Source organism: Triturus cristatus, chromosome 11 (assembly GCF_964204655.1).
Source record: "Triturus cristatus chromosome 11, aTriCri1.1, whole genome shotgun sequence".
Lineage (NCBI taxonomy): Eukaryota > Metazoa > Chordata > Amphibia > Caudata > Salamandridae > Triturus > Triturus cristatus.
This window is the reverse complement of record NC_140594.1, coordinates 1,146,766,197-1,146,792,309: the sequence shown is the minus strand read 5'-3', so window position 1 is coordinate 1,146,792,309 and position 26,113 is coordinate 1,146,766,197. Positions and strand designations below refer to the sequence as shown.

Here is a 26,113-nt window from a genome sequence, read left to right as displayed (position 1 = left end):
TCAACTGACCCCGTAGATGGGACTGGACCAATAGTTGTCTCCGTGGATGTGTCATTGGTTATATGATTTGAGATGTAGTTGCTTGCTGTTAACATGCTTGTTGAGCTCTCAGCACTCTGAGGCGATTCAGAGCCAGGACTTTTTGATATTGTTGTGTGTCCAGCAGCACTAGTATTGTCAGTTGTTTTGTCTGTGCTCACAGATTGTGAATGTGACGTGTCTTGCGTTATTTCTGGTATACTTGAAGACATCGCTGTTGAAGAAAGAATGTACAATTAGAGGACACATTCCTAATATACTGTAAACAAATGCCATGAGATCCGAATTGCATTAAGTTCCCTAATAATGCTAATTATAAGGGGGACATTGTGGAGAGTGTCCAGGCACATGTTGAGATGGAGGAAAACACACTGTATAAAGTACTAGGGCCCTTGGACATTCATCAATTTTAGGCAATATTATATATCGCCTGGCCTTAAATCTCTAATGATTTGATGTCAATATTTCCATATCAACCTCCGGAGTATGGCTGACAAGTTGACTACACATGGTGCTTTCTTTCCAAGTTTGGTGACCAGCACATTGATGCACAAGGGTTTGCTAACTTAGAATACATACTGCCTGGATCAGTATGGATGTTCAAACATCTGCTGTTGTGCTGTAACTATCACTCTATCACATCATTTTAAACAAATAGGACATTATTTCCAACTCCCTGAACCTCATATGTTTCTCAGCTTTTACTGGCAAAGTGCTGGGTCTTGCCACCTAGGAGCCCTTCAGAAGGTCCTTCTATCATGTAAACTGGAATGCTCTGCCCTACACATCCATCAGTCTAGAAAGGTTTAGCCATGTGAGTTCAGAAAAGGACTGCCTTGAACTGAAAGATGGACACATACTCAGCACAAATACTTTCCTTCTACTGGGGAAGTGTCTCTGAAGAATAATTGGTCTGGCTCCGTTGCTAGCGGCAGCCAGATCTGAATGTCAAACCCCTAATAATCTGAACATAATCATGGAATCACCTTTAATGCCATTTGTCATTCACTGCACAAATACACCAGTTGTTCACTACCTGCTTCTTCATGCTTCTTGTCATAAGGAATATTATTCATGTTGTTCTAGCTAGACCTAGGAATATGGATTTTCAGTTGCTTGTTCTTTGGCACTTACACTGGTGTAAATCCTTATCTCTTTACCGTCTTGGTTAACCTATAGATAAATCTCGCAACATTCAGAGCCTCTCAGCCAGATTGATCTTGAGTTTGAACAGAGGAGCTCACATCACAGCTTGGCGGCTATACACAAGATACCCAGTCACAAGAGATGTTTATTCAAAGCCGAGGCTGTCACGAAAATGTCTTCATGGAACATCAAATATTTATCTGCATAACGTTTTGTATGCACAACTCCTGATAGCTCTCTGATTGTTCCAAGCTTTCACCTAGCTCAGCTGGTTGGTACATCCGTTTCAGTAGTCACTACCAAAGCTTGAAATTACTTGCCACTCCTCCTGCTTCCCAAAGTGACCTTCACAGTTCCAACAAATGTTTAAAACGCCCTCATTTAAGTTACCTATTCATTAAGGCCTCCATTTCTCTTTCTCTAGAGTAGCATCATCTAGTCAAAAACAAGATCACCTTTTTGAAAATTTGCGTGCTTCACAAATGAAAAATATTGAAAATACAACACAAATTAGATTTAGTAGTTGTCATTTTCAAACAATTGCCATGTTATACTTGTCTGGTGATTGTAATGCATTTTTCATGCCCTCTCCCTGGAAACTGTGTTTTAGGCTCAGGATACTAATGCCAGTTATACCTGACATGCTTTTATACTCAATTACTCATCATTAATAGTTCACATGCACAACTTAAACGTGTAGCATGCCAAGTTTAATTCCTATGACTTTGCTGATCTACTTCCCCACAACTGTCATCCTCCCCTATTCATCCCTCAAGTTTACCAAAGTATCATAGGTCTGAAATTCTGCCACTAATATTTGTTACTCAATGCAAATGGAACACAACAGTTTGCACTTACCAGGTGTTGAATTATACCCGTAAGTATGTGTTAATGAAGTTGTGTCTGTTGTGCTAGATATCATTCTTGTTGCAACTGACCCTGTAGATGGGACTGGACCAATAGTTGTCTCTGTGGATGTGTCATTGGTTATATGAGTTGAGATGGAGTTGCTTGCCGTTAACATGGTTGTTGAACTCTCAGCACCCTGAAGCGATTCAGAGCCAGGACTTATTGATATTGTTGTGTGTCCAGTAGCACTAGTATTTTCAGTTTTTTTGTCTGTGCTCACAGATTCTGAATGTGACGTGTCTTGCATTACTTCTGGTGTAGTTGATGACATCGCTGTTGAAGAAAGAATGTACAATTAGAGGACACATTCCTAATATACTGTAAACAAATGACATGAGATCCGAATTGCATTAAGTTCCCTAATAATATTAATTAAGGGGGAAATTGTGGAGAGTGTCTAGGCACATGTTGAGATGGAGGGCAAACGCACTGTATAAAGTACTAGGGCCCTTGGACATTCAGCAATTTTAGGCAATATTATATATTACCTGGCCCTAAATCTCTAATGATTTGATATCAATATTTCCATTTCAACCTCCGGAGTATGGATGACAAATTGTCTACACATGGTGCTTTCTTTCCACATTTGGTGACCAGCACATTGATGCACAAGGGTTTGCTAACTTAGAATACATACTGCCTGGATCAGTATGGATGTCCAAACATCTGCTGTTGTGCTGTAACCATCCCTCTATCACATCATTTTAAACAAATAGGACATTATTTCCAACTCCCTGAACCTCGTATGTTTCTCAGCTTTTACTGGCAGAGTGCTGGGTCTTGCCACCCAGGAGCCCTTCAGAAGGTCCTTCTATCATGTAAACTGGTCTGCTCTGCCCTACATATCCATCAGTCTAGAAAGGTTTAGCCATGTGAGTTCAGAAAAGGACTGCCTTGAACTGAAAGATGGACACATACTCAGCACAAATACTTTCTTTCTACTGGAGAAGTGTCTCTGAAGAATAATTGGTCTGGATCCGTTGCTAGCGGCAGCCAGATCTGAATGTCAAACCCCTAATAATCTGAACATAATCATGGAATCACCTTTAATGCCATTCGTCATTCACTGCACAAATACACCAGTTGTTCACTACCTGCTTCTTCATGCTTCTTGTCATAAGGAATATTATTCATGTTGTTCTAGCTAGACCTAAGAATATGGATTTTCAGTTGCTTGTTCTTTGGCACTTACACTGGAATAAATACTTATCTCTTTACCGTCTTGGTTAACCTATAGATAAATCTCGCAACATTCAGAGCCTCTCAGCCAGATTGATCTTGAGTTTGAACAGAGGAGCTCACATCACAGCTTGGCGGCTAAACACAAGATATCCAGTCACAAAAGATGTTTATTCAAAGCCGAGGCTGTCACGAAAATGTCTTCATGGAACATCAAATATTTATCTGCACAATGTTTTGTATGCACAACTCCTGATAGCTCTCTGATTGTTCCAAGCTTTCACCTAGCTCAGCTGGTTGGTACATCCGTTTCGGTAGTCACTACCAAAGCTTGAAATTACTTGCCACTCCTCCTGCTTCCCAAAATGACCTTCACAGTTCCAACAAATGTTTAAAACGCCCTCATTTAAGTTACCTATTCATTAAGGCCTCCATTTCTCTTTCTCTAGAGTAGCATCATCTAGTCAAAAACAAGATCACCTTTTTGAAAATTTGTGTGCTTCACAAGTGAAAAATATTGAAAATACAACACAAATTAGATTTAGTAGTTGTCATTTTCAAACAATTGCCATGTTATACTTGTCTGGTGATTTTAATGCATTTTTCATGCCCTCTCCCTGGAAACTGTGTTTTAGGCTCAGGATACTAATGCCAGTTATACCTGACATGCTTTTATACTCAATTACTCATCATTTATAGTTCACAGGCACAACTTAAACGTGCAGCATGCCAAGTTTAATTCCTATGACTTTGCTGATCTACTTCCCCACACCTGTCATCCTCCCCTATTCATCCCTCAAGTTTACCAAAGTATCATAGGTCTGAAATTCTCCCACTAATATTTGTTACACAATGTAAAAGGAACACAACAGTTTGCACTTACCAGGTGTTGAATTATACCCGTAAGTTTGTGTTAATGAAGTTGTGTCTGTTGTGCTAGATATCATTCTTGTTTCAACTGACCCCGTAGATGGGACTGGACCAATAGTTCTCTCCGTGGATGTGTCATTGGTTATATGAGTTGAGATGGAGTTGCTTGCCGTTAACATGCTTGTTGAGCTCTCAGCACTCTGAAGCGATTCAGAGCCAGGACTTTTTGATATTGTTGTGTGTCCAGCAGCACTAGTATTGTCAGTTGTTTTGTCTGTGCTCACAGATTCTGAATGTGACGTGTCTTGCGTTATTTCTGGTATACTTGAAGACATCGCTGTTGAAGAAAGAATGTACAATTAGAGGACACATTCCTAATATACTGTAAACAAATGCCATGAGATCCAAATTGCATTAAGTTCCCTAATAATGTTAATTAAGTGGGAAATTGTGGAGAGTGTCCAGGCACATGTTGAGATGGAGGAAAACACACTGTATAAAGTACTAGGGCCCTTGGACATTCAGCAATTTTATGCAATGTTATATATCACCTTGCCCTAAATCTCTAATGATTTGATATCAATATTTCCAGTTCAACCTTCGGAGTATGGCTGACAAATTGACTACACATGGTGCTTTCTTTCCACATTTGGTGACCAGCACATTGATGCACAAGGGTTTGCTAACCTAGAATACATACTGCCTGGATCAGTATGTATGTCCAAACATCTGCTGTTGTGCTGTAACCATCCCTCTATCACATCATTTTAAACAAATAGGACATTATTTCCAACTCTCTGAACCTCACATGTTTCTCAGCTTTTTCTGGCAGAGTACTGAGTCTTGCCACCCAGGAGCCTTTCAGAAGCTCCTTCTAGCATGTAAACTGGTCTGCTCTGCCCTACATATCCATCAGTCTAGAAAGGTTTAGCCATGTGAGTTCAGAAAAGGACTGCCTTGAACTGAAAGATGGACACATACTCAGCACAAATACTTTCTTCTACTGGGTAAGTGTCTCTGAAGAATAATTGGTCTGGCTCCATTGCTAGTGGCAGCCAGATCTGAATGTCAAACCCCTAATAATCTGAACATAATCATGGAATCACCTTTAATGCCATTCGTCATTCACTGCACAAATACACCAGTTGTTCACTACCTGCTTCTTCATGCTTCTTGTCATAAGGAATATTATTCATGTTGTTCTAGCTAGACCTAAGAATATGGATTTTCAGTTGCTTGTTCTTTGGCACTTACACTGGAATAAATACTTATCTCTTTACCGTCTTGGTTAACCTATAGATAAATCTCGCAACATTCAGAGCCTCTCAGCCAGATTGATCTTGAGTTTGAACAGAGGAGCTCACATCACAGCTTGGCGGCTATACACAAGATACCCAGTCACAAGAGATGTTTATTCAAAGCCGAGGCTGTCACGAAAATGTCTTCATGGAACATCAAATATTTATCTGCACAATGTTTTGTATGCACAACTCCTGATAGCTCTCTGATTGTTCCAAGCTTTCACCTAGCTCAGCTGGTTGGTACATCCGTTTCGGTAGTCACTACCAAACCTTGAAATTACTTGCCACTCCTCCTGCTTCCCAAAATGACCTTCACAGTTCCAACAAATGTTTAAAACTCCCTCATTTAAGTTACCTATTCATTAAGGCCTCCATTTCTCTTTCTCTAGAGTAGCATCATCTAGTCAAAAACAAGATCACCTTTTTGAAAATTTGTGTGCTTCACAAGTGACAAATATTGAAAATACAACACAAATTAGATTTAGTAGTTGTCATTTTCAAACAATTGCCATGTTATACTTGTCTGGTGATTTTAATGCATTTTTCATGCCCTCTCCCTGGAAACTGTGTTTTAGGCTCAGGATACTTATGCCAGTTATACCTGACATGCTTTTATACTCAATTACTCATCATTTATAGTTCACAGGCACAACTTAAACGTGCAGCATGCCAAGTTTAATTCCTATGACTTTGCTGATCTACTTCCCCACAACTGTCATCCTCCCCTATTCATCCCTCAAGTTTACCAAAGTATTATAAGTCTGAAATTCTCCCACTAATATTTGTTACACAATGTAAAAGGAACACAACAGTTTACACTTACCAGGTGTTGAATTATACCCGTAAGTATGTGTTAATGAAGTTGTGTCTGTTGTGCTAGATATCATTCTTGTTTCAACTGACCCCGTAGATGGGACTGGACCAATAGTTGTCTCCGTGGATGTGTCATTGGTTATATGAGTTGAGATGGAGTTGCTTGCCGTTAACATGCTTGTTGAGCTCTCAGCACTCTGAAGCGATTCAGAGCCAGGACTTTTTGATATTGTTGTGTGTCCAGCAGCACTAGTATTGTCAGTTGTTTTGTCTGTGCTCACAGATTCTGAATGTGACGTGTCTTGTGTTATTTCTGGTGTACTTGATGACATCGCTGTTGAAGAAAGAATGTACAATTAGAGGACACTTTCCTAATATACTGTAAACAAATGCCATGACATCCGAATTGCATTAAGTTCCCTAATAATGTTAATTAAGGGGGAAATTGTGGAGAGTGTCCAGGCACATGTTGAGATGGAGGAAAACACAGTGTATAAAGTACTTGGGCACTTGAACATTCAGCAATTTTAGGCAATATTATATATCACCTGGCCCTAAATCTCTAATGATTTGAAATCAATATTTCCATTTCAACCTCCGGAGTATGGCTGACAAATTGACTACACATGGTGCTTTCTTTCCACATTTGGTGACCAGCACATTGATGCACAAGGGTTTGCTAACGTAGAATACATTCTGCCTGGATCAGTATGGATGTCCAAACATCTGCTGTTGTGCTGTAACCATCACTCTATCACATCATTTTAAACAAATAGGACATTATTTCCAACTCCCTGAACCTCACATGTTTCTCAGCTTTTCCTGACAGAGTGCTGAGTCTTGCCATCCAGGAGCCCTTCAGAAGCTCCTTCTATCATGTAACCTGGTCTGCTCTGCCCTACACATCCATCAGTCTAGAAAGGTTTTGCCATGTGAGTTCAGAAAAGGACTGCCTTGAACTGAAAGATGGACACATACTCAGCACAAATACTTTCTTTCTACTGGAGAAGTGTCTCTGAAGAATACTTGGTCTGGCTCCGTTGCTAGTGGCAGCCAGATCTGAACGTCAAACCCCTAATAATCTGAACATAATCATGGAATCACCTTTAATGCCATTTGTCATTCGCTGCACAAATACACCAGTTGTTCACTACCTGCTTCTTCATGCTTCTTGTCATAAGGAATATTATTCATGTTGTTCTAGCTAGACCTAGGAATATGGATCTTCAGTTGCCTTTTCTTTGGCACTTACACTGGTGTAAATCCTTATCTCTTTACCGTCTTAGTTAACCTATAAATAAATCTCAGCACATTCAGAGCATCTCAGCCAGATTGATCTTGAGTTTGAAGCGAGGAGCTCACATCACAGCTTGGCGGCTAAACACAAGATACCCTGTCACAAGAGATGTTTATTCAAAGCCGAGGCTGTCACGAAAATGTCTTCATGGAACATCAAATATTTATCTGCACAACGTTTTGTATGCACAACTCCTGATAGCTCTCTGATTGTTCCGAGCTTTCACCTATCTCAGCTGGCTGGTACATCCGTTTCGGTAGTCACTACCAAAGCTTGAAATTACTTGCCACTCCTCCTGCTTCCCAAAATGACCTTCACAGTTCCAACAAACGTTCAAAACGCCCTCATTTAAGTTACCTATTCATTAAGGCCTGCATTTCTCTTTCTCTAGAGTAGCATCATCTAGTCAAAAACCAGATCACCTTTTTGAAAATTTGCGTGCTTCACAAATGCAAAATATTAAAAATACAACAGAAATTAGCTTTAGTAGTTGTCATTTTCAAACAATTGCCATGTTATACTTGTCTGGTGATTTTAATGCATTTGACATGCGATCTCCCTGGAAACTGCGTTTTAGGCTCGGGATACTAATGCCAGTTATACCTGACATGCTTTTATACTCAATTACACATCATTTATAGTTCACATGCACAAATTAAACGTGCAGCATGCCAAGTTTAATTCCTATGACTTTGCTGATCTACTTCCCCACAACTGTCATCCTCCCCTATTCATCCCTCAAGTTTACCAAAGTATCATAGGTCTGAAATTCTCCCACTAATATTTGTTACTCAATGCAAAAGGAACACAACAGTTTGCACTTACCAGGTGTTGAAATATACCCGTAAGTATGTGTTAATGAAGTTGTGTCTGTTGTGCTAGATATCATTCTTGTTGCAACTGACCCTGTAGATGGGACTGGACCAATAGATGTCTCCATGGATGTGTCATTGGTTATATGAGTTGAGATGGAGTTGCTTGCCGTTAACATGGTTGTTGAGCTCTCAGCACTCTGAAGCGATTCAGAGCTAGGACTTAATGATATTGTTGTGTGTCCAGTAGCACTAGTATTGTCAGTTGTTTTGTCTGTTCTCACAGATTCTGAATGTGACGTGTCTTGTGTTATTTCTGGTGTACTTGATGACATCGCTGTTGAAGAAAGAATGTACAATTAGAGGACACTTTCCTAATATACTGTAAACAAATGCCATGAGATCCGAATTGCATTAAGTTCCCTAATAATGTTATTTAAGGGGGAAATTGTGGAGAGTGTCCAGGCACATGTTGAGATGGAGGAAAACACAGTGTATAAAGTACTTGGGCACTTGAACATTCAGCAATTTTAGGCAATATTATATATCACCTGGCCCTAAATCTCTAATGATTTGAAATCAATATTTCCATTTCAACCTCCGGAGTATGGCTGACAAATTGACTACACATGGTGCTTTCTTTCCACATTTGGTGACCAGCACATTGATGCACAAGGGTTTGCTAACGTAGAATACATACTGCCTGGATCAGTATGGATGTCCAAACATCTGCTGTTGTGCTGTAACCATCACTCTATCACATCATTTTAAACAAATAGGACATTATTTCCAACTCCCTGAACCTCACATGTTTCTCAGCTTTTCCTGACAGAGTGCTGGGTCTTGCCATCCAGGAGCCCTTCAGAAGCTCCTTCTATCATGTAACCTGGTCTGCTCTGCCCTACACATCCATCAGTCTAGAAAGGTTTTGCCATGTGAGTTCAGAAAAGGACTGCCTTGAACTGAAAGATGGACACATACTCAGCACAAATACTTTCTTTCTACTGGGGAAGTGTCTCTGAAGAATAATTGGTCTGGATCCGTTGCTAGCGGCAGCCAGGTCTGAACGTCAAACCCCTAATAATCTGAACATAATCATGGAATCACCTTTAATGCCATTTGTCATTCACTGCACAAATACACCAGTTGTTCACTACCTGCTACTTCATGCTTCTTGTCATAAGGAATATTATCCATGTTGTTCTAGCTAGACCTAGGAATATGGATTTTCAGTTGCTTGTTCTTTGGCACTTACACTGGTGTAAATCCTTATCTCTTTACCGTCTTAGTTAACCTATAGATAAATCTCGCAACATTCAGAGCCTCTCAGCCAGATTGATCTTGAGTTTGAACAGAGGAGCTCACATCACAGCTTGGCGGCTATACACAAGATACCCAGTCACAAGAGATGTTTATTTAAAGCCGAGGCTGTCACGAAAATGTCTTCATGGAACATCAAATATTTATCTGCACAACGTTTTGTATGCACAACTCCTGATAGCTCTCTGATTGTTCCAAGCTTTCACCTAGCTCAGCTGGTTGGTACATCCGTTTCGGTAGTCACTACCAAAGCTTGAAATTACTTGCCACTCCTCCTGCTTCCCAAAGTGACCTTCACAGTTCCAACAAACGTTTAAAACGCCCTCATTTAAGTTACCTATTCATTAAGGCCTCCATTTCTCTTTCTCTAGAGTAGCATCATCTAGTCAAAAACAAGATCACCTTTTTGAAAATTTGCGTGCTTCACAAATGAAAAATATTGAAAATACAACACAAATTAGATTTAGTAGTTGTCATTTTCAAACAATTGCCATGCTATACTTGTCTGGTGATTTTAATGCATTTTTCATGCCCTCTCCCTGGAAACTGTGTTTTAGGCTCAGGATACTTATGCCAGTTATACCTGACATGCTTTTACACTCAATTACTCATCATTTATAGTTCACAGGCACAACTTAAACGTGCAGCATGCCAAGTTTAATTCCTATGACTTTGCTGATCTACTTCCCCACAACTGTCATCCTCCCCTATTCACCCCTCAAGTTTACCAAAGTATTATAAGTCTGAAATTCTCCCACTAATATTTGTTACACAATGTAAAAGGAACACAACAGTTTACACTTACCAGGTGTTGAATTATACCCGTAAGTATGTGTTAATGAAGTTGTGTCTGTTGTGCTAGATATCATTCTTGTTTCAACTGACCCCGTAGATGGGACTGGACCAATAGTTGTCTCCGTGGATGTGTCATTGGTTATATGAGTTGAGATGGAGTTGCTTGCCGTTAACATGCTTGTTGAGCTCTCAGCACTCTGAAGCGATTCAGAGCCAGGACTTTTTGATATTGTTGTGTGTCCAGCAGCACTAGTATTGTCAGTTGTTTTGTCTGTGCTCACAGATTCTGAATGTGACGTGTCTTGCGTTATTTCTGGTATACCTGAAGACATCGCTGTTGAAGAAAGAATGTACAATTAGAGGACACATTCCTAATATACTGTAAACAAATGCCATGAGATCCGAATTGCATTAAGTTCCCTAATAATGTTAATTAAGGGGGAAATTGTGGAGAGTGTCCAGGCACATGTTGAGATGGAGGAAAACACACTGTATAAAGTACTAGGGCCCTTGGACATTCAGCAATTTTATGCAATATTATATATCACCTGGCCCTAAATCTCTAATGATTTGATATCAATATTTCCATTTCAACCTTCGGAGTATGGCTGACAAATTGACTACACATGGTGCTTTCTTTCCACATTTGGTGACCAGCACATTGATGCACAAGGGTTTGCTAACGTAGAATACATACTGCCTGGATCAGTATGGATGTCCAAACATCTGCTGTTGTGCTGTAACCATCACTCTATCACATCATTTTAAACAAATAGGACATTATTTCCAACTCTCTGAACCTCACATGTTTCTCAGCTTTTTCTGGCAGAGTACTGAGTCTTGCCACCCAGGAGCCTTTCAGAAGCTCCTTCTAGCATGTAAACTGGTCTGCTCTGCCCTACATATCCATCAGTCTAGAAAGGTTTAGCCATGTGAGTTCAGAAAAGGACTGTCTTGAACTGAAAGATGGACACATACTCAGCACAAATACTTTCTTTCTACTGGAGAAGTGTCTCTGAAGAATAATTGGTCTGGATCCGTTGCTAGCGGCAGCCAGGTCTGAACGCCAAACCCCTAATAATCTGAACATAATCATGGAATCACCTTTAATGCCATTTGTCATTCCCTGCACAAATACACCAGTTGTTCACTACCTGCTTCTTCATGCTTCTTGTCATAAGGAATATTATTCATGTTGTTCTAGCTAGACCTAAGAATATGGATTTTCAGTTGCCATTTCTTTGGCACTTACACTGGTATAAATCCTTATCTCTTTACCGTCTTGGTTAACCTATAGATAAATCTCAGCACATTCAGAGCATCTCAGCCAGATTGATCTTGAGTTTGAAGCGAGGAGCTCACATCACAGCTTGGCAGCTAAACACAAGATACCCTGTCACAAGAGATGTTTATTCAAAGCCGAGGCTGTCACGAAAATGTCTTCATGGAACATCAAATATTTATCTGCACAACGTTTTGTATGCACAACTCCTGATAGCTCTCTGATTGTTCCGAGCTTTCACCTATCTCAGCTGGCTGGTACATCCGTTTCGGTAGTCACTACCAAAGCTTGAAATTACTTGCCACTCCTCCTGCTTCCCAAAATGACCTTCACAGTTCCAACAAACGTTTAAAACGCCCTCATTTAAGTTACCTATTCATTAAGGCCTTCATTTCTCTTTCTCTAGAGTAGCATCATCTAGTCAAAAACCAGATCACCTTTTTGAAAATTTGCGTGCTTCACAAATGCAAAATATTAAAAATACAACAGAAATTAGCTTTAGTAGTTGTCATTTTCAAACAATTGCCATGTTATACTTGTCTGGTGATTTTAATGCATTTGACATGCGATCTCCCTGGAAACTGCGTTTTAGGCTCGGGATACTAATGCCAGTTATACCTGACATGCTTTTATACTCAATTACACATCATTTATAGTTCACATGCACAAATTAAACGTGCAGCATGCCAAGTTTAATTCCTATGACTTTGCTGATCTACTTCCCCACAACTATCATCCTCCCCTATTCATCCCTCAAGTTTACCAAAGTATCATAGGTCTGAAATTCTCCCACTAATATTTGTTACTCAATGCAAAAGGAACACAACAGTTTGCACTTACCAGGTGTTGAAATATACCCGTAAGTATGTGTTAATGAAGTTGTGTCTGTTGTGCTAGATATCATTCTTGTTGCAACTGACCCTGTAGATGGGACTGGACCAATAGATGCCTCCATGGATGTGTCATTGGTTATATGAGTTGAGATGGAGTTGCTTGCCGTTAACATGCTTGTTGAGCTCTCAGCACTCTGAAGCGATTCAGAGCTAGGACTTAATGATATTGTTGTGTGTCCAGTAGCACTAGTATTGTCAGTTGTTTTGTCTGTTCTCACAGATTCTGAATGTGACGTGTCTTGTGTTATTTCTGGTGTACTTGATGACATCGCTGTTGAAGAAAGAATGTACAATTAGAGGACACTTTCCTAATATACTGTAAACAAATGCCATGACATCCGAATTGCATTAAGTTCCCTAATAATGTTAATTAAGGGGGAAATTGTGGAGAGTGTCCAGGCACATGTTGAGATGGAGGAAAACACAGTGTATAAAGTACTTGGGCACTTGAACATTCAGCAATTTTAGGCAATATTATATATCACCTGGCCCTAAATCTCTAATGATTTGAAATCAATATTTCCATTTCAACCTCCGGAGTATGGCTGACAAATTGACTACACATGGTGCTTTCTTTCCACATTTGGTGACCAGCACATTGATGCACAAGGGTTTGCTAACGTAGAATACATACTGCCTGGATCAGTATGGATGTCCAAACATCTGCTGTTGTGCTGTAACCATCCCTCTATCACATCATTTTAAACAAATAGGACATTATTTCCAACTCCTTGAATCTCACATGTTTCTCAGCTTTTCCTGACAGAGTGCTGAGTCTTGCCATCCAGGAGCCCTTCAGAAGCTCCTTCTATCATGCAACCTGGTCTGCTCTGCCCTACACATCCATCAGTCTAGAAAGGTTTTGCCATGTGGGTTCAGAAAAGGACTGCCTTGAACTGAAAGATGGACACATACTCAGCACAAATACTTTCCTTCTACTGGGGAAGTGTCTCTGAAGAATAATTGGTCCGGCTCCGTTGCTAGCGGCAGCCAGATCTGAACATCAAACCCCTAATAATCTGAACATAATCATGGAATCACCTTTAATGCCATTCGTCATTCACTGCACAAATACACCAGTTGTTCACTACCTGCTTCTTCATGCTTCTTGCATAAGGAATATTATCCATGTTGTTCTAGCTAGACCTAGGAATATGGATTTTCAGTTGCTTGTTCTTTGGCACTTACACTGGTGTAAATCCTTATCTCTTTACCGTCTTGGTTAACCTATAGATAAATCTCGCAACATTCAGAGCCTCTCAGCCAGATTGATCTTGAGTTTGAACAGAGGAGCTCACATCACAGCTTGGCGGCTAAACACAAGATATCCAGTCACAAAAGATGTTTATTCAAAGCCGAGGCTGTCACGAAAATGTCTTCATGGAACATCAAATATTTATCTGCACAACGTTTTGTATGCACAACTCCTGATAGCTCTCTGATTGTTCCAAGCTTTCACCTAGCTCAGCTGGTTGGTACATCCGTTTCGGTAGTCACTACCAAAGCTTGATATTACTTGCCACTCCTCCTGCTTCCCAAAGTGACCTTCACAGTTCCAACAAACGTTTAAAACGCCCTCATTTAAGTTACCTATTCATTAAGGCCTCCATTTCTCTTTCTCTAGAGTAGCATCATCTAGCCAAAAACCAGATCACCCTTTTGAAGATTTGCGTGCTTCACAAATGCAAAATATTGAAAATACAACACAAATTAGATTTAGTAGTTGTCATTTTCAAACAATTGCCATGTTATACTTGTCTGGTGATTTTAATGCATTTTTCATGCCCTCTCCCTGGAAACTGTGTTTTAGGCTCAGGATACTAATGCCAGTTATACCTGACATGCTTTTATACTCAATTACTCATCATTTATAGTTCACAGGCACAACTTAAACGTGCAGCATGCCAAGTTTAATTCCTATGACTTTGCTGATCTACTTCCCCACACCTGTCATCCTCCCCTATTCATCCCTCAAGTTTACCAAAGTATCATAGGTCTGAAATTCTCCCACTAATATTTGTTACACAATGTAAAAGGAACACAACAGTTTGCACTTACCAGGTGTTGAATTATACCCGTAAGTATGTGTTAATGAAGTTGTGTCTGTTGTGCTAGATATCATTCTTGTTTCAACTGACCCCGTAGATGGGACTGGACCAATAGTTGTCTCCGTGGATGTGTCATTGGTTATATGAGTTGAGATGGAGTTGCTTGCCGTTAACATGCTTGTTGAGCTCTCAGCACTCTGAAGCGATTCAGAGCCAGGACTTTTTGATATTGTTGTGTGTCCAGCAGCACTAGTATTGTCAGTTGTTTTGTCTGTGCTCACAGATTCTGAATGTGACGTGTCTTGCGTTATTTCTGGTATACTTGAAGACATCGCTGTTGAAGAAAGAATGTACAATTAGAGGACACATTCCTAATATACTGTAAACAAATGCCATGAGATCCAAATTGCATTAAGTTCCCTAATAATGTTAATTAAGGGGGAAATTGTGGAGAGTGTCCAGGCACATTTTGAGATGGAGGAAAACACACTGTATAAAGTACTAGGGCCCTTGGACATTCAGCAATTTTATGCAATATTATATATCACCTGGCCCTAAATCTCTAATGATTTGATATCAATATTTCCATTTCAACCTTCGGAGTATGGCTGACGAATTGACTACACATGGTGCTTTCTTTCCACATTTGGTGTCACGAAAATGTCTTCATGGAACATCAAATATTTATCTGCACAACGTTTTGTATGCACAACTCCTGATAGCTCTCTGATTGTTCCAAGCTTTCACCTAGCTCAGCTCGTTGGTACATCCGTTTCGGTAGTCACTACCAAAGCTTGAAATTACTTGCCACTCCTCCTGCTTCCCAAAATGACCTTCACAGTTCCAACAAACGTTTAAAACGCCCTCATTTAAGTTACCTATTCATTAAGGCCTTCATTTCTCTTTCTCTAGAGTAGCATCATCTAGCCAAAAACCAGATCACCCTTTTGAAGATTTGCGTGCTTCACAAATGCAAAATATTGAAAATACAACACAAATTAGATTTAGTAGTTGTCATTTTCAAACAATTGCACTGTTATACTTGTCTGGTGATTTTAATGCATTTTTCATGCCCTCTCCCTGGAAACTGTGTTTTAGGCTCGGGATACTAATGCCAGTTATACCTGACATGCTTTGATACTCAATTACTCATCATTTATAGTTCACATGCACAACTTAAACGTGCAGCATGCCAAGTTTAATTCCTATGACTTTTCTGATCTACTTCCCTACAACTGTCATCCTCCCCTATTCATCCCTAAAGTTTACCAAAGTATCATAGGTCTGATTCTCCCACTAATATTTGTTACTCAATGTAAAAGGAACACAACAGTTTGCACTTACCAGGTGTTGAATTATACCCGTAAGTATGTGTTAATGAAGTTGTGTCTGTTGTGCTAGATATCATTCTTGTTGCAACTGACCCTGTAGATGGGACTGGACCAATAGTTGTCTCCGTGGATGTGTCATTGGTTATATGAGTTGAGATGGAGTTGCTTGCCGTTAACATGCTTGTTGAGCTCTCAGCACTCTGAAGCGATTCAGAGCTAGGACTTATTGATATTGTTGTGTGTCCAGTAGCACTAGTATTGTCAGTTGTTTTGTCTGCACTCACAGATTCTGAATGTGATGTGTCTTGTCTTATTTCTGGCGTACTTGATGACATCGCTGTTGAAGAAAGAATGTACAATTAGAGGACACATTCCTAATATACTGTAAACAAATGCCATGAGATCCGAATTGCATTAAGTTCCCTCATAATGTTAGTTATAAGGGGGAAATTGTGGAGAATGTCCAGGCACATATTGAGATGGAGGAAAACACACTGTATAAAGTACTAAGGCCCTTGGACATTCAGCAATTTTAGGCAATATTATATATCACCTGGCCCTAAATCTCTAATGATTTGATATCAATATTTCCATTTCAACCTTCGGAGTATGGCTGACAAATTGACTACACATGGTGCTTTCTTTCCACATTTGGTGACCAGCACATTGATGCACAAGGGTTTGCTAACCTAGAATACATACTGGCTGGATCAGTATGGATGTCCAAAAATCTGCTGTTGTGCTGTAACCATCACTCTATCACATCATTTTAAACAAATAGGACATTATTTCCAATTCCCTGAACCTCACATGTTTCTCAGCTTTTCCTGGCAGAGTGCTGGGTCTTGCCATCCAGGAGCCCTTCAGAAGCTCCTTCTATCATGTAACTTGGTCTGCTCTGCCCTACACATCCATCAGTCTAGAAAGGTTTTCCCTTATGAGTTCAGAAAAGGACTGCCTTGAACTGAAAGATGGACACATACTCAGCACAAATACTTTCTTTCTACTGGGGAAGTGTCTCTGAAAAATAATTGGTCTGGCTCCGTTGCTAGCGGCAGCCAGATCTGAACGCCAAACCCCTAATAATCTGAACATAATCATGGAATCACCTTTAATGCCATTTGTCATTCACTGCACAAATACACCAGTTGTTCACTACCTGCAAGTTCATGCTTCTTGTCATAAGGGATATTATTCATGTTGTTCTATCTAGACCTAGGAATATGGATTTTCAGCTGCTTGTTCTTTGGTACTTACACTGGTGTAAATCCTTATCTCTTTACCGTCTTGGCTAACCTATAGATAAATCTCAGCACATTCAGAGCATCTCAGCCAGATTGATCTTGAGGTTGAACAGAGGAGCTCACATCACAGCTTGGCGGCTATACACTAGATAACCAGTCACAAGAGATGTTTATTCAAAGCCGAGGCTGTCACGAAAATGTCTTCATGGAACATCAAATATTTATCTGCACGGGGGCGTGGCTTGCGCGCCGCGGCGAGATGGCGGTTCGCGCTTGAGCTCCGAGAAGAGCGAGGGCTGACGGAGACTTTGCCGACGCTGAGGATTGCCCCGCTCAGCGCCGAAGATGGAATATTACATGGGAAACTGCCGTGTATCCTACGAGGGAGTTTTCTAGAGGTGGAAAGTGGCCAGAGTTCACTTTTTGGCATTCTAAGGTTGCGCTTCATGTTTCACGAGCGGCCGCCATTTTGTTTCTTCTGTGAGGGAGTTCTATTTGCGCTTCTACACGACGACGCTGCTGGATTATCCTGTCAGGAGTGGAGGCATACAGGAGCTGGTGACGTTTTTTTTTCACCTTTATTGAGTTTATTTTGTTTTTTCCTGCCGCCTATTGCAGTGCTGCCCCTTGTGTGAACTTGTTGAGGTTTTTGCTACCATATTATCCGTCAGACGCACTGCCACTTCCTTATGTGAGGCTTTTTTGCTCTGAGCTTTATTTTGGCTATTTTCGTAGTCGGTGAGGGCCTACTTTCGCCTGCAGCACATGGTTTTTTTTGTGAGGTGGTTTTTCTGACTGGGTTCGCCTGCCATATTCTCTGTTCGGCGTTTTTTGATGCAAGTACATTATCTCTTCCTGTCCATTTTTCATCTTGCACATTGAGTGTTTTGCAGCCCCTGGCATTTCTTGCTATCACTAAGCTGAGGAGGGGTATTTTGTTCCTATTGAGGTGGCTTGCCCTATGGCTGAGAACATGGCCCCTTCACCGAATGCTAAGGACGTTAAGGAATCTAAAGCATCTCTTAAGAGGTCCAAACAGGTTTCCCCAACACCTGAGCCTGCTTCTAAAGACACTAATTCGACTCTTGAGTCCATCCTGACGCGCCTTAATGAGGTCTATGAAATTGCGCAGTCTACCAAGACTAATACAGATTTATTGCAGGTGGAGGTGTTAGCTATCAGGAATGATTTCAAGGCCCTTTCCCTTCGTGTTTCAGGTACAGAAGCACGGATTAGTGGCGCAGAGGATACCATGCAAAAGCATTCTAGATCTCTCACGCAGATAGAGCGTTCCATGGCAGCATTGAGGAAAGACCTCACTGAACAAGAGGATCGTAATCGTAGATCTAATCTGCGAATTTTTGGTCTTCCAGAGGATGTTGAGAAAGAGGCATCTTCCATGATTGAGTTTCTTTATCAATGGATTCCATCTACACTACAAATTTCTTTTCATAAAGATTTTGAACTGGAACGGGCACACCGTGTCCCCTCCTTTCGCCCCAAGTCTGCTACGCAACCAAGAGCGATAATTTTTAAACCGCTGCGTCATCAACATACAGAGCAGATTTTGGCCCATATGCGGAAGGTTAGAGCTGTCTCTTGGAATGGTCATCGTATCTCAATTTCTCAAGACTTTGCCAGGGACACGGTGATAAGGAGGAAGGGCTTCCTTAATCTTCGGAAGCTTTTGTCTGAGATGAAGATCCCCTTCTCCTTTGCTGGTCCCTCAAAATTCCGCATTACTTTCAAAGGTCGTGTCAGAATTTTCGACGAACCTGCGGACTTGGCCTCGTTTTTGGATAATCAAATGGAGTTGCAGATGGAGCTTCAAACGGGGGCTTCACATGTTCCTGGTTCTTCTGGCACCTGATGCGGCTATACATAATCCATTGTTTTTTTGTCTTTGTCAGATCTATTAGTCTAGCTGCTTTTAGATCTGCGTGGTGGTCTTTTTGTCCATTGGTTTTGACGTATTTCTGTCGCCTCTTGGTGCACCCCTATTATCGTTATGGTGTTTTGGTCTTTAGTGTTGTTAGTTTTATTGTATAAACCCCTTAATTTTTTGTCGTAGCATCTCATGTTGGCTTGCCTTCACTCCTGGTCGCGTGTCGTCCTGTTAATCCTTGCCTCCCCAGTTTGTTTCTCGACGTATTAGGTCTTGGTCCTTTTCCTTTCCCGTTGTTTGTCTTTGGTATGTGCGTCGACTTTTGTGGTGAATTTTGGTTATCCTATCCTTTTGTGGTCGGTCTTTTTGCTTCATGGTTGTTTTCTGTTATCTCGTATTTTTTGGAGTTGGTCATTGTCTTTTTATTTGCGTTATTAACGTGTTGCTGTATGGTTTGTCTAGGTGTTTTAATTATATCTGTTTACTAGGTATTTATTTATGACTATATTTAGAGTTAATATAGGTCATTCATATAGTTGTTAGTTATACCTTCTTTATTGATTTTTTCATTGAGTGATTTTAGTACATTGTGTTATTAATTGTCTTTTTTGAGTAGGCTAGTTTTTTATAGATGCTTTGTAAATTGATAGATCTATGCCTCTCTTGCCTACATGTCCACCTACTTAGGCAAGCCTAGTTATTTTGCCAGTTTTGGTGTATATGGCTTTATTTACTCATGGCCAGTTGTCTATAAATTTGTATATAGATTTTACATATTTATATGTAGTATTAGTTCTCTTATTTAGCTGCCATAGGGATTTACGGACTTCTATATTGACAGGAGGTTATATACCGTTTTTAGTATGTTTCACCTATTGTTTCATATTGTATCATATAGTATGCTTTAGATTGTATTTCTTCTTTTCTCTGCATTATGGTCCTCTTTCTCCTGATGGAGTCCGTTTTGGGCTGGTTCTACCTAATAGTAATGTTATCTTTTAGTTCACTTTCCATCAGCTCTTATTGCCTGAACGTGCTTCCTTTTTCTCTCTCTGCTGCTTTTACCGCTCTCTATGATTCATTTTAATTGTTATACATATATTAATTTGGTCAAACATGTTGCCTTTATAGTCTCTCATTTCGCTTATTTTCTAAGCTATAATTGATTCCAGCTCTTAGTTTTTAGATAGTTTTTCCTTTAAAATGTATAATCAACTATGCACTGTTCTGGGGCTTTTTATGCTGTTGTTGTTATTTCTCCTGTTGGCCCCTCGCTCTTTTTCCCATGTCCCCCCTTGTATGAATTTGGTCTTTTTCAGACCTGCCGGATTGGCCCTTCTCTCTCTCTTTTTCTGTTTTCCTTTGCTTTCTTTTTCCTCCTCTTTCCTTTTTTCTTTTCGGATTTCCTCTTTGGTCTCACCCTGTTTTGTGTTGGCTGTTGAGGTCTGCTGCTTAGCTCTCCTGGTTGTTACGCTCCATTTGTCACATAGGGAATATCTTTTTTTCCTGATAATGGTTCTATGTCTGGAATGAATATACTCTCCCTTAATGTTAAAGGGTTAAATCATCCAGTCAAAAGGTCAAAGATTTTGGACTATTGTAAATCTCTTTCTTCGGATCTCGTCCTTTTTCAGGAAACAAAGCTCTCTGCCAAGGAGGCGTTGTTTCTGAAGAAAGAGTGGGTCTCTGATGTTGCTTGTTCGGATGCTTGTGGTAAAAGGAATGGGGTAATTACCTTAGTTTCTAAACACTCTGGGTTATCTATCGTTTCCTCTGAACAGGATACAGAGGGACGTTGGTTACTATCTAAGGTGTCCAATGGTAATGCGGTCTTATTTGTCATGAATATTTATGCCCCCAACAAGGATGACCCATCCTTTTGGATTGCGATCGCCAAAAAGCTCGAAGATACCCCTCACTCTGGCAATCTTATTGTAGGTGGTGATTTTAACTTGCCAATGGACCTCATCCTGGATAGGCATTCTGCCTTTAACTTTCGTCCCCCTAAAGCCCACAAACAAATGACTAATATGTGCTCTCTTACCCATCTTCAGGATGTGTGGCGTCTTCATAATCCCACTGGTAGTGACTTTTCCTTTTTTTCTTCCCCTCATTCGTCCTTTTCACGCATTGATTATCTTTTGGTTCACTCTTCTCTGGTTCAATTTTCTTCCTCCCCGCTTATTCACCCCATTTTAGTTTCCGATCACGCCGCAGTGACATTTACTCTTACGTCCTTTGTCCCTAGGGCACGAGCTCGTTCGTGGAGACTCAACACAGAAATTTTACATGATGAGTCCTTGGTGCGAGAGTTTTCCAATGACATTGAGACTTTTTTTACTGAGAATGTTGGGTCAGTCAGTTCCCCTGTTGTTCTCTGGGACTCTTTTAAGTGTACTTTCCGGGGTCAGGTCATTAAGTGTATGTCAGGGAGGAATGCAGCCATTAAGAAGGAACTCACGGACCTAGCAGATGAGATCAAACGGCAGGAATCCCTTTTTCGTCACTCTCAGGACAAGACCTGCCTCCAGTCTATTAAGAACTTAAAGTATTCATACAATACTATAGTCACTAAGAGAGCTCATATTGGCCTGCAGGCTCAGAAATCTAAGAGATTGCTGTTAAAAAATCGTGCGGGCAAGATTCTTGCAGCCACTTTAAAGTTCCAGGAATCTTCTTGTAATACCTTCCAAATTTCTTCTATTACGGACCAGTCTGGTATGAAAAAATTTCAAACTGCAGAAATCCTTGAGGTTTTCCGTGATTTCTATAATAATTTATATACCCCTTCGGCCCAAGCTTCTTTTGAACAATGTCAGGAGTTCTTGAAGTCGGTTCCTTTGAAAGTCGTTTCGGAGGAAGATAATCAATCATTAAATTGCCCGATTACTTCTGATGAAATCATTTCCGCGATTAAAGCTACTCGGTCTGGTAAAGCTCCTGGTCCTGATGGATATCCTATTGCGTTTTATAAAACCTTTATTCCCGTGCTTGTCCCGAAACTCCAATCCGTTTTTGATGCTTTTATTAAGGATGGTTCTGTGTCTGGTTCCGCGGCTGATGCTACTATTGTAGTTATCCCCAAAGAAGGGAAGGATCACGCAGATCCCAAAAATTTCCGTCCCATTTCCCTTCTTAACATGGAAGCCAAGATCTTTGCTAAAATTTTAGCTAAACGCTTAGAGTCCTTTATTCCTCAATTGGTTCATCCCTCCCAAACAGGTTTCGTAAAAGGACGACTTGCACGGGATAATATTCGTACTTTTTGTCATATTCTTGGGGCCGCTAAGCGATCTAATCTTCCGGCGGCGGCCTTGGCCCTTGACGCTGAAAAGGCCTTTGATAAGGTATCTTGGCCTTTTCTAAGAGCTGTTCTATGTGCACATAATCTTGGGGATTCCTTTATTCGTATGGTTATGTCTCTTTATTCCCGACCTAGGGCTAATATACGGGTGAATGGAGCTACGTCTTCTTTTTTTAACCTTTGTCAGGGCACTAGACAAGGGTGTCCTTTGTCCCCTCTCTTATTTTTGTTGTCCATTGATCCTCTCCTTAGAATGATTGACTCGCATCCAGATATTAAGGGTTTCTCTTTTGGGTCTCATCAGTTAAAAACAGCTGCATATGCAGATGATGTTCTCATTTTTTCTGATGATATTGAACTGGCCATCCCTGCTATTTCGGATACGATTGCTCGTTTTTCAAAAGTTTCAGGTTATACTCTGAACAAAGATAAGACGGAGATGTTTCCTTTAAATGCTTACTGCTTCTCCTCTCATATGGGTTCGGTTGGCTTTAAATGGCAATCTAAACAGCTAAAATATCTGGGCATCTTCTTTTGTTCCACCCTATATGCTACGGCTACTTATAACGAAGCCCAAACTATTCTTAAGGTGAGACGTCTCTTAGAAAATTGGTCTCCGAAACATATTTCTTGGTGGGGCCGTATGCAGACTCTTAAAATGATGATCACTCCTATTATTAATTTTGTTTCCTCTATGCTTCCAGTAAGGCTTTCTGATTCCTTCTTTCATGATCTTGATTTGCTTACTTCTAAATTTTTATGGAATGATAGAAGGGCTAGGATGGCTTATAAATTTTTACGGAAATCTTATGATATGGGAGGCTGTAATTTTCCTGATTGGGGGAAGTATCAAACTGCTTTTCTTGCGTCCCAGGGTGCCCTTTGGTTTTCTTCTCCAGGTATTCATGTTCCAGCTTGGTTGACAATAGAACAGGAATTGGCCTCCCCACTGCCGACTGCATCGTTTTTAACTACAAACACCCTTTCTATTCCATTCTCTCGCTCTATTATTTTAGACACTATTGCTGCGGTTCGTAAGGTGGATAAGAGAGTAGCGATTCCATTACATAAAACTACGTGGTCGTCTATTTGGCGTAATTCTAAAATCAAAATTAATATTGACTCTGAGTTGATGTCTTACTGGGCTGGGAAAGGTGTCTCACTTGTCAAGCATCTCTATGATTCCAACAATGCTCCTTCCCCTTTCTCATCCCTTGCTCAACAATTCTCTCTATATAATTTGGATTTTTATACTTTTCTTAAGATTAAGGTTGCACTTGCTAAAGTCCACCTTCATCCTTCTTCCCCTATGATTACGCTCTTTCAGCTTTGGATCAGATCTGGTCATGTTGCGTCGCGGATTTACAAATTTTTATCGTCCTCTACACTCCCTTCTCAAACTGTCACACAACAAAAATGGATACATCATTTTGATCATAGTGTCACTGCTCATATCTCTTCTGATACCTGGCAAGATATTGGTAAATTGTCTCTTCGTAACAAAATTGCCCCTTCTCTAACACAGTCTAAATTTTTCTCTATTAATCTTCTTCATTGGACTCCCATTCGTCTATATTCACTCAATCTCAAAGAAGACAACTTGTGCTGGAGCTGTGGGCTTCTACCAGGCGATTTTCAACATATGTTCCTTGATTGTTCCCTTCTCCACCCCTTCTGGGATTTAGTTCACAAACACCTCATGCTCATCTTTAACATCAAATTCCACCTGTCTTTTCCATTAGTTCTTTTGGGTCCGTTGGCGGCCCCAGTCCCTTTGCCCTTAGATCCCATGGAGTTACAGTTGTTGGACCTCTTGTTAACTATTGCAGTCAAAGTAATTCTCATGGAGTGGAAATCTTTTTCGTCCGTCTCTTACCATACGTGGTGGGCTTGGGTTTCCTTTCTACGAAGTGCTCATACGTCAGTGGACCATGCTCATCTCTCTCCTTCTATTTCCTCTGGTGTTTGGAAAGCCTTAGACTCGTACATGGAGTTGGCATCTGAAGGGTTGGTGGAGCAATATCCCTTTGATTTGTCTGGTTAGTGTTGTCCTGTGTGTTGGGTGATTCCTCTGGAAATCCTCTCCTCTTTCTTTTCTTCTCTCTGTCTCTCTTTTTCTTTCCTCCTCTCTTTCTTATTCTTTCCGTCTTTTCTTTTTTCCTTTCTTCTCTTTCCTCTTCTCCCTAATTTGCCATCTGTGGGTGATACTTTTGATATATATCTTTGCCAGTTATCATTTTGGGTCTTCCCTTCTTAAGTAATTTATTTATCGGATGTCTGTAAATTAATGTATGACAATGAGTTGCTCTCCTATTTATTAATTCTACATTAATGTATCTATTACCTTATTGTCCGATATCAATTGTATCACTTTGGCTTGTATCTTATGCTTCATATTTGCGCTTTTAAAATAATAAAATTCTTTTGAAATCAATAAAAATATTTATCTGCACAACATTTTTGTTATAATTCCCTTAAGTTACTTCATCTCCCTTATAACATGCCACCTCGTTCCTATGGTCTCTTCCGCTCCCTCTCTCACCCCCTCCCTTTTCCACCTCTTGGAATGTTCCTACAGTTAATCCAGAGGCTGCCTTAGAATGTTGACAAGGCAGCCTGACTGGCAGAGTTGGGAGTCACTGAGCTTGCAGTGAGACGTGTTAGAGGTTCCATAGTGGACGCCGTTATTAAAAGAGTACTTGAACTTCACCTACCTGTCCCAGGCGTCATTATAACCTGATCGCCATTGGGGGGGAAAATTCAGTGCCTTAAGAAAACAACACATACTACTTCACAATCTGGGTACCCATGGGACGAAAGTTTTTGATACCCTAGCAGAACCAGAACTAGAAGAAGATGGAGACGCTTATGAAACATCTTTAACCTCTTCTGTGCCCATGACGAGATAGTCTCGTCATGGAGCACGGTCGCGCTGTGCCCATGATGAGACTATCTCGTCATGAACCCCACCCACTAATTAAACGCCCGGCACAGGAGGGGGAAAGGGCGTGGCACAGAAGGGGTTAATAAAGTTAGAAATACACTTTGGAGACAAAATCAACATTGTGCTGGAACGCCACAAGATCTTTTGTAGGGTCCAGGGAAAACATGAGGGTATTTCCAGCTACGTAGCTGTCCTGAGAGGTCTACGCGAACTATGCCAATTCGGAGATCTCAACGACTCTCTTATTAGGGACCAAATGGTGAGGTGCACCAATAATGGTAAAATCCAAGAGAAATTGCTGCAAAATTGGGCATAAAAATGGATCCTAACAACCCGGAGCAAGTCCTTACCATTGACTTGTCCACCCAGGGTGAAACCTTCACTAAAGAATTCCCTGAGGTCTTTACTTCCAAACTTGGGCTCCTTAAAAGTTTCCAACACAAAATAAAATTGAAAGCCAATGCCAAACCCATTGCACACAAAACCAGGCCAATACCTCACCTTATGTGGGAACCCCTTAAAACTGAACTAGCCAGACTACAGTCCCTAGGGGTAATACAACCGGTGGATTGTACTGCTTGGGTCGCACCTGTGGTTATCGCTAAGAAGGCCCATGGGAATGACATTAGATTGTGCATCGACCTCAGAGACCTCAATGATAACATAATCATTGAAAGACACCCACTCCCACGCATCCACGA

General features: G+C 40.6%; 1 protein-coding gene across 1 annotated transcript; it reads right to left on the bottom strand.

The window, feature by feature from the left end:
• LOC146788607 (uncharacterized) lies at positions 1 to 25,198 on the bottom strand. Its single transcript, XM_085633178.1, has 11 exons — positions 25,183 to 25,198; positions 16,049 to 16,372; positions 14,715 to 15,038; positions 12,604 to 12,927; positions 10,492 to 10,815; positions 8,380 to 8,703; positions 6,268 to 6,591; positions 4,157 to 4,480; positions 2,044 to 2,367; positions 94 to 253; positions 1 to 22 (listed from the first exon to the last, which is right to left on the bottom strand). The coding sequence occupies exons 1-11, from the start codon at positions 25,196 to 25,198 to the stop codon at positions 1 to 3; spliced, it is 2,790 nt and encodes a 929-aa protein (XP_085489304.1).
• Between the last annotated feature and the right edge of the window lie 915 nt (positions 25,199 to 26,113).

What these genes read in the sequence shown, in the direction of transcription:
- LOC146788607 (XM_085633178.1), bottom strand. An exon ending in CGGGTATATTTCAACACCTG is followed by an intron (nt 10,816 to 12,603) that starts GTAAGTGCAAAC and finishes TTTCTTCAACAG; the next exon opens with CGATGTCTTCAGGTATACCA. An exon ending in CGGGTATATTTCAACACCTG is followed by an intron (nt 6,592 to 8,379) that starts GTAAGTGCAAAC and finishes TTTCTTCAACAG; the next exon opens with CGATGTCATCAAGTACACCA.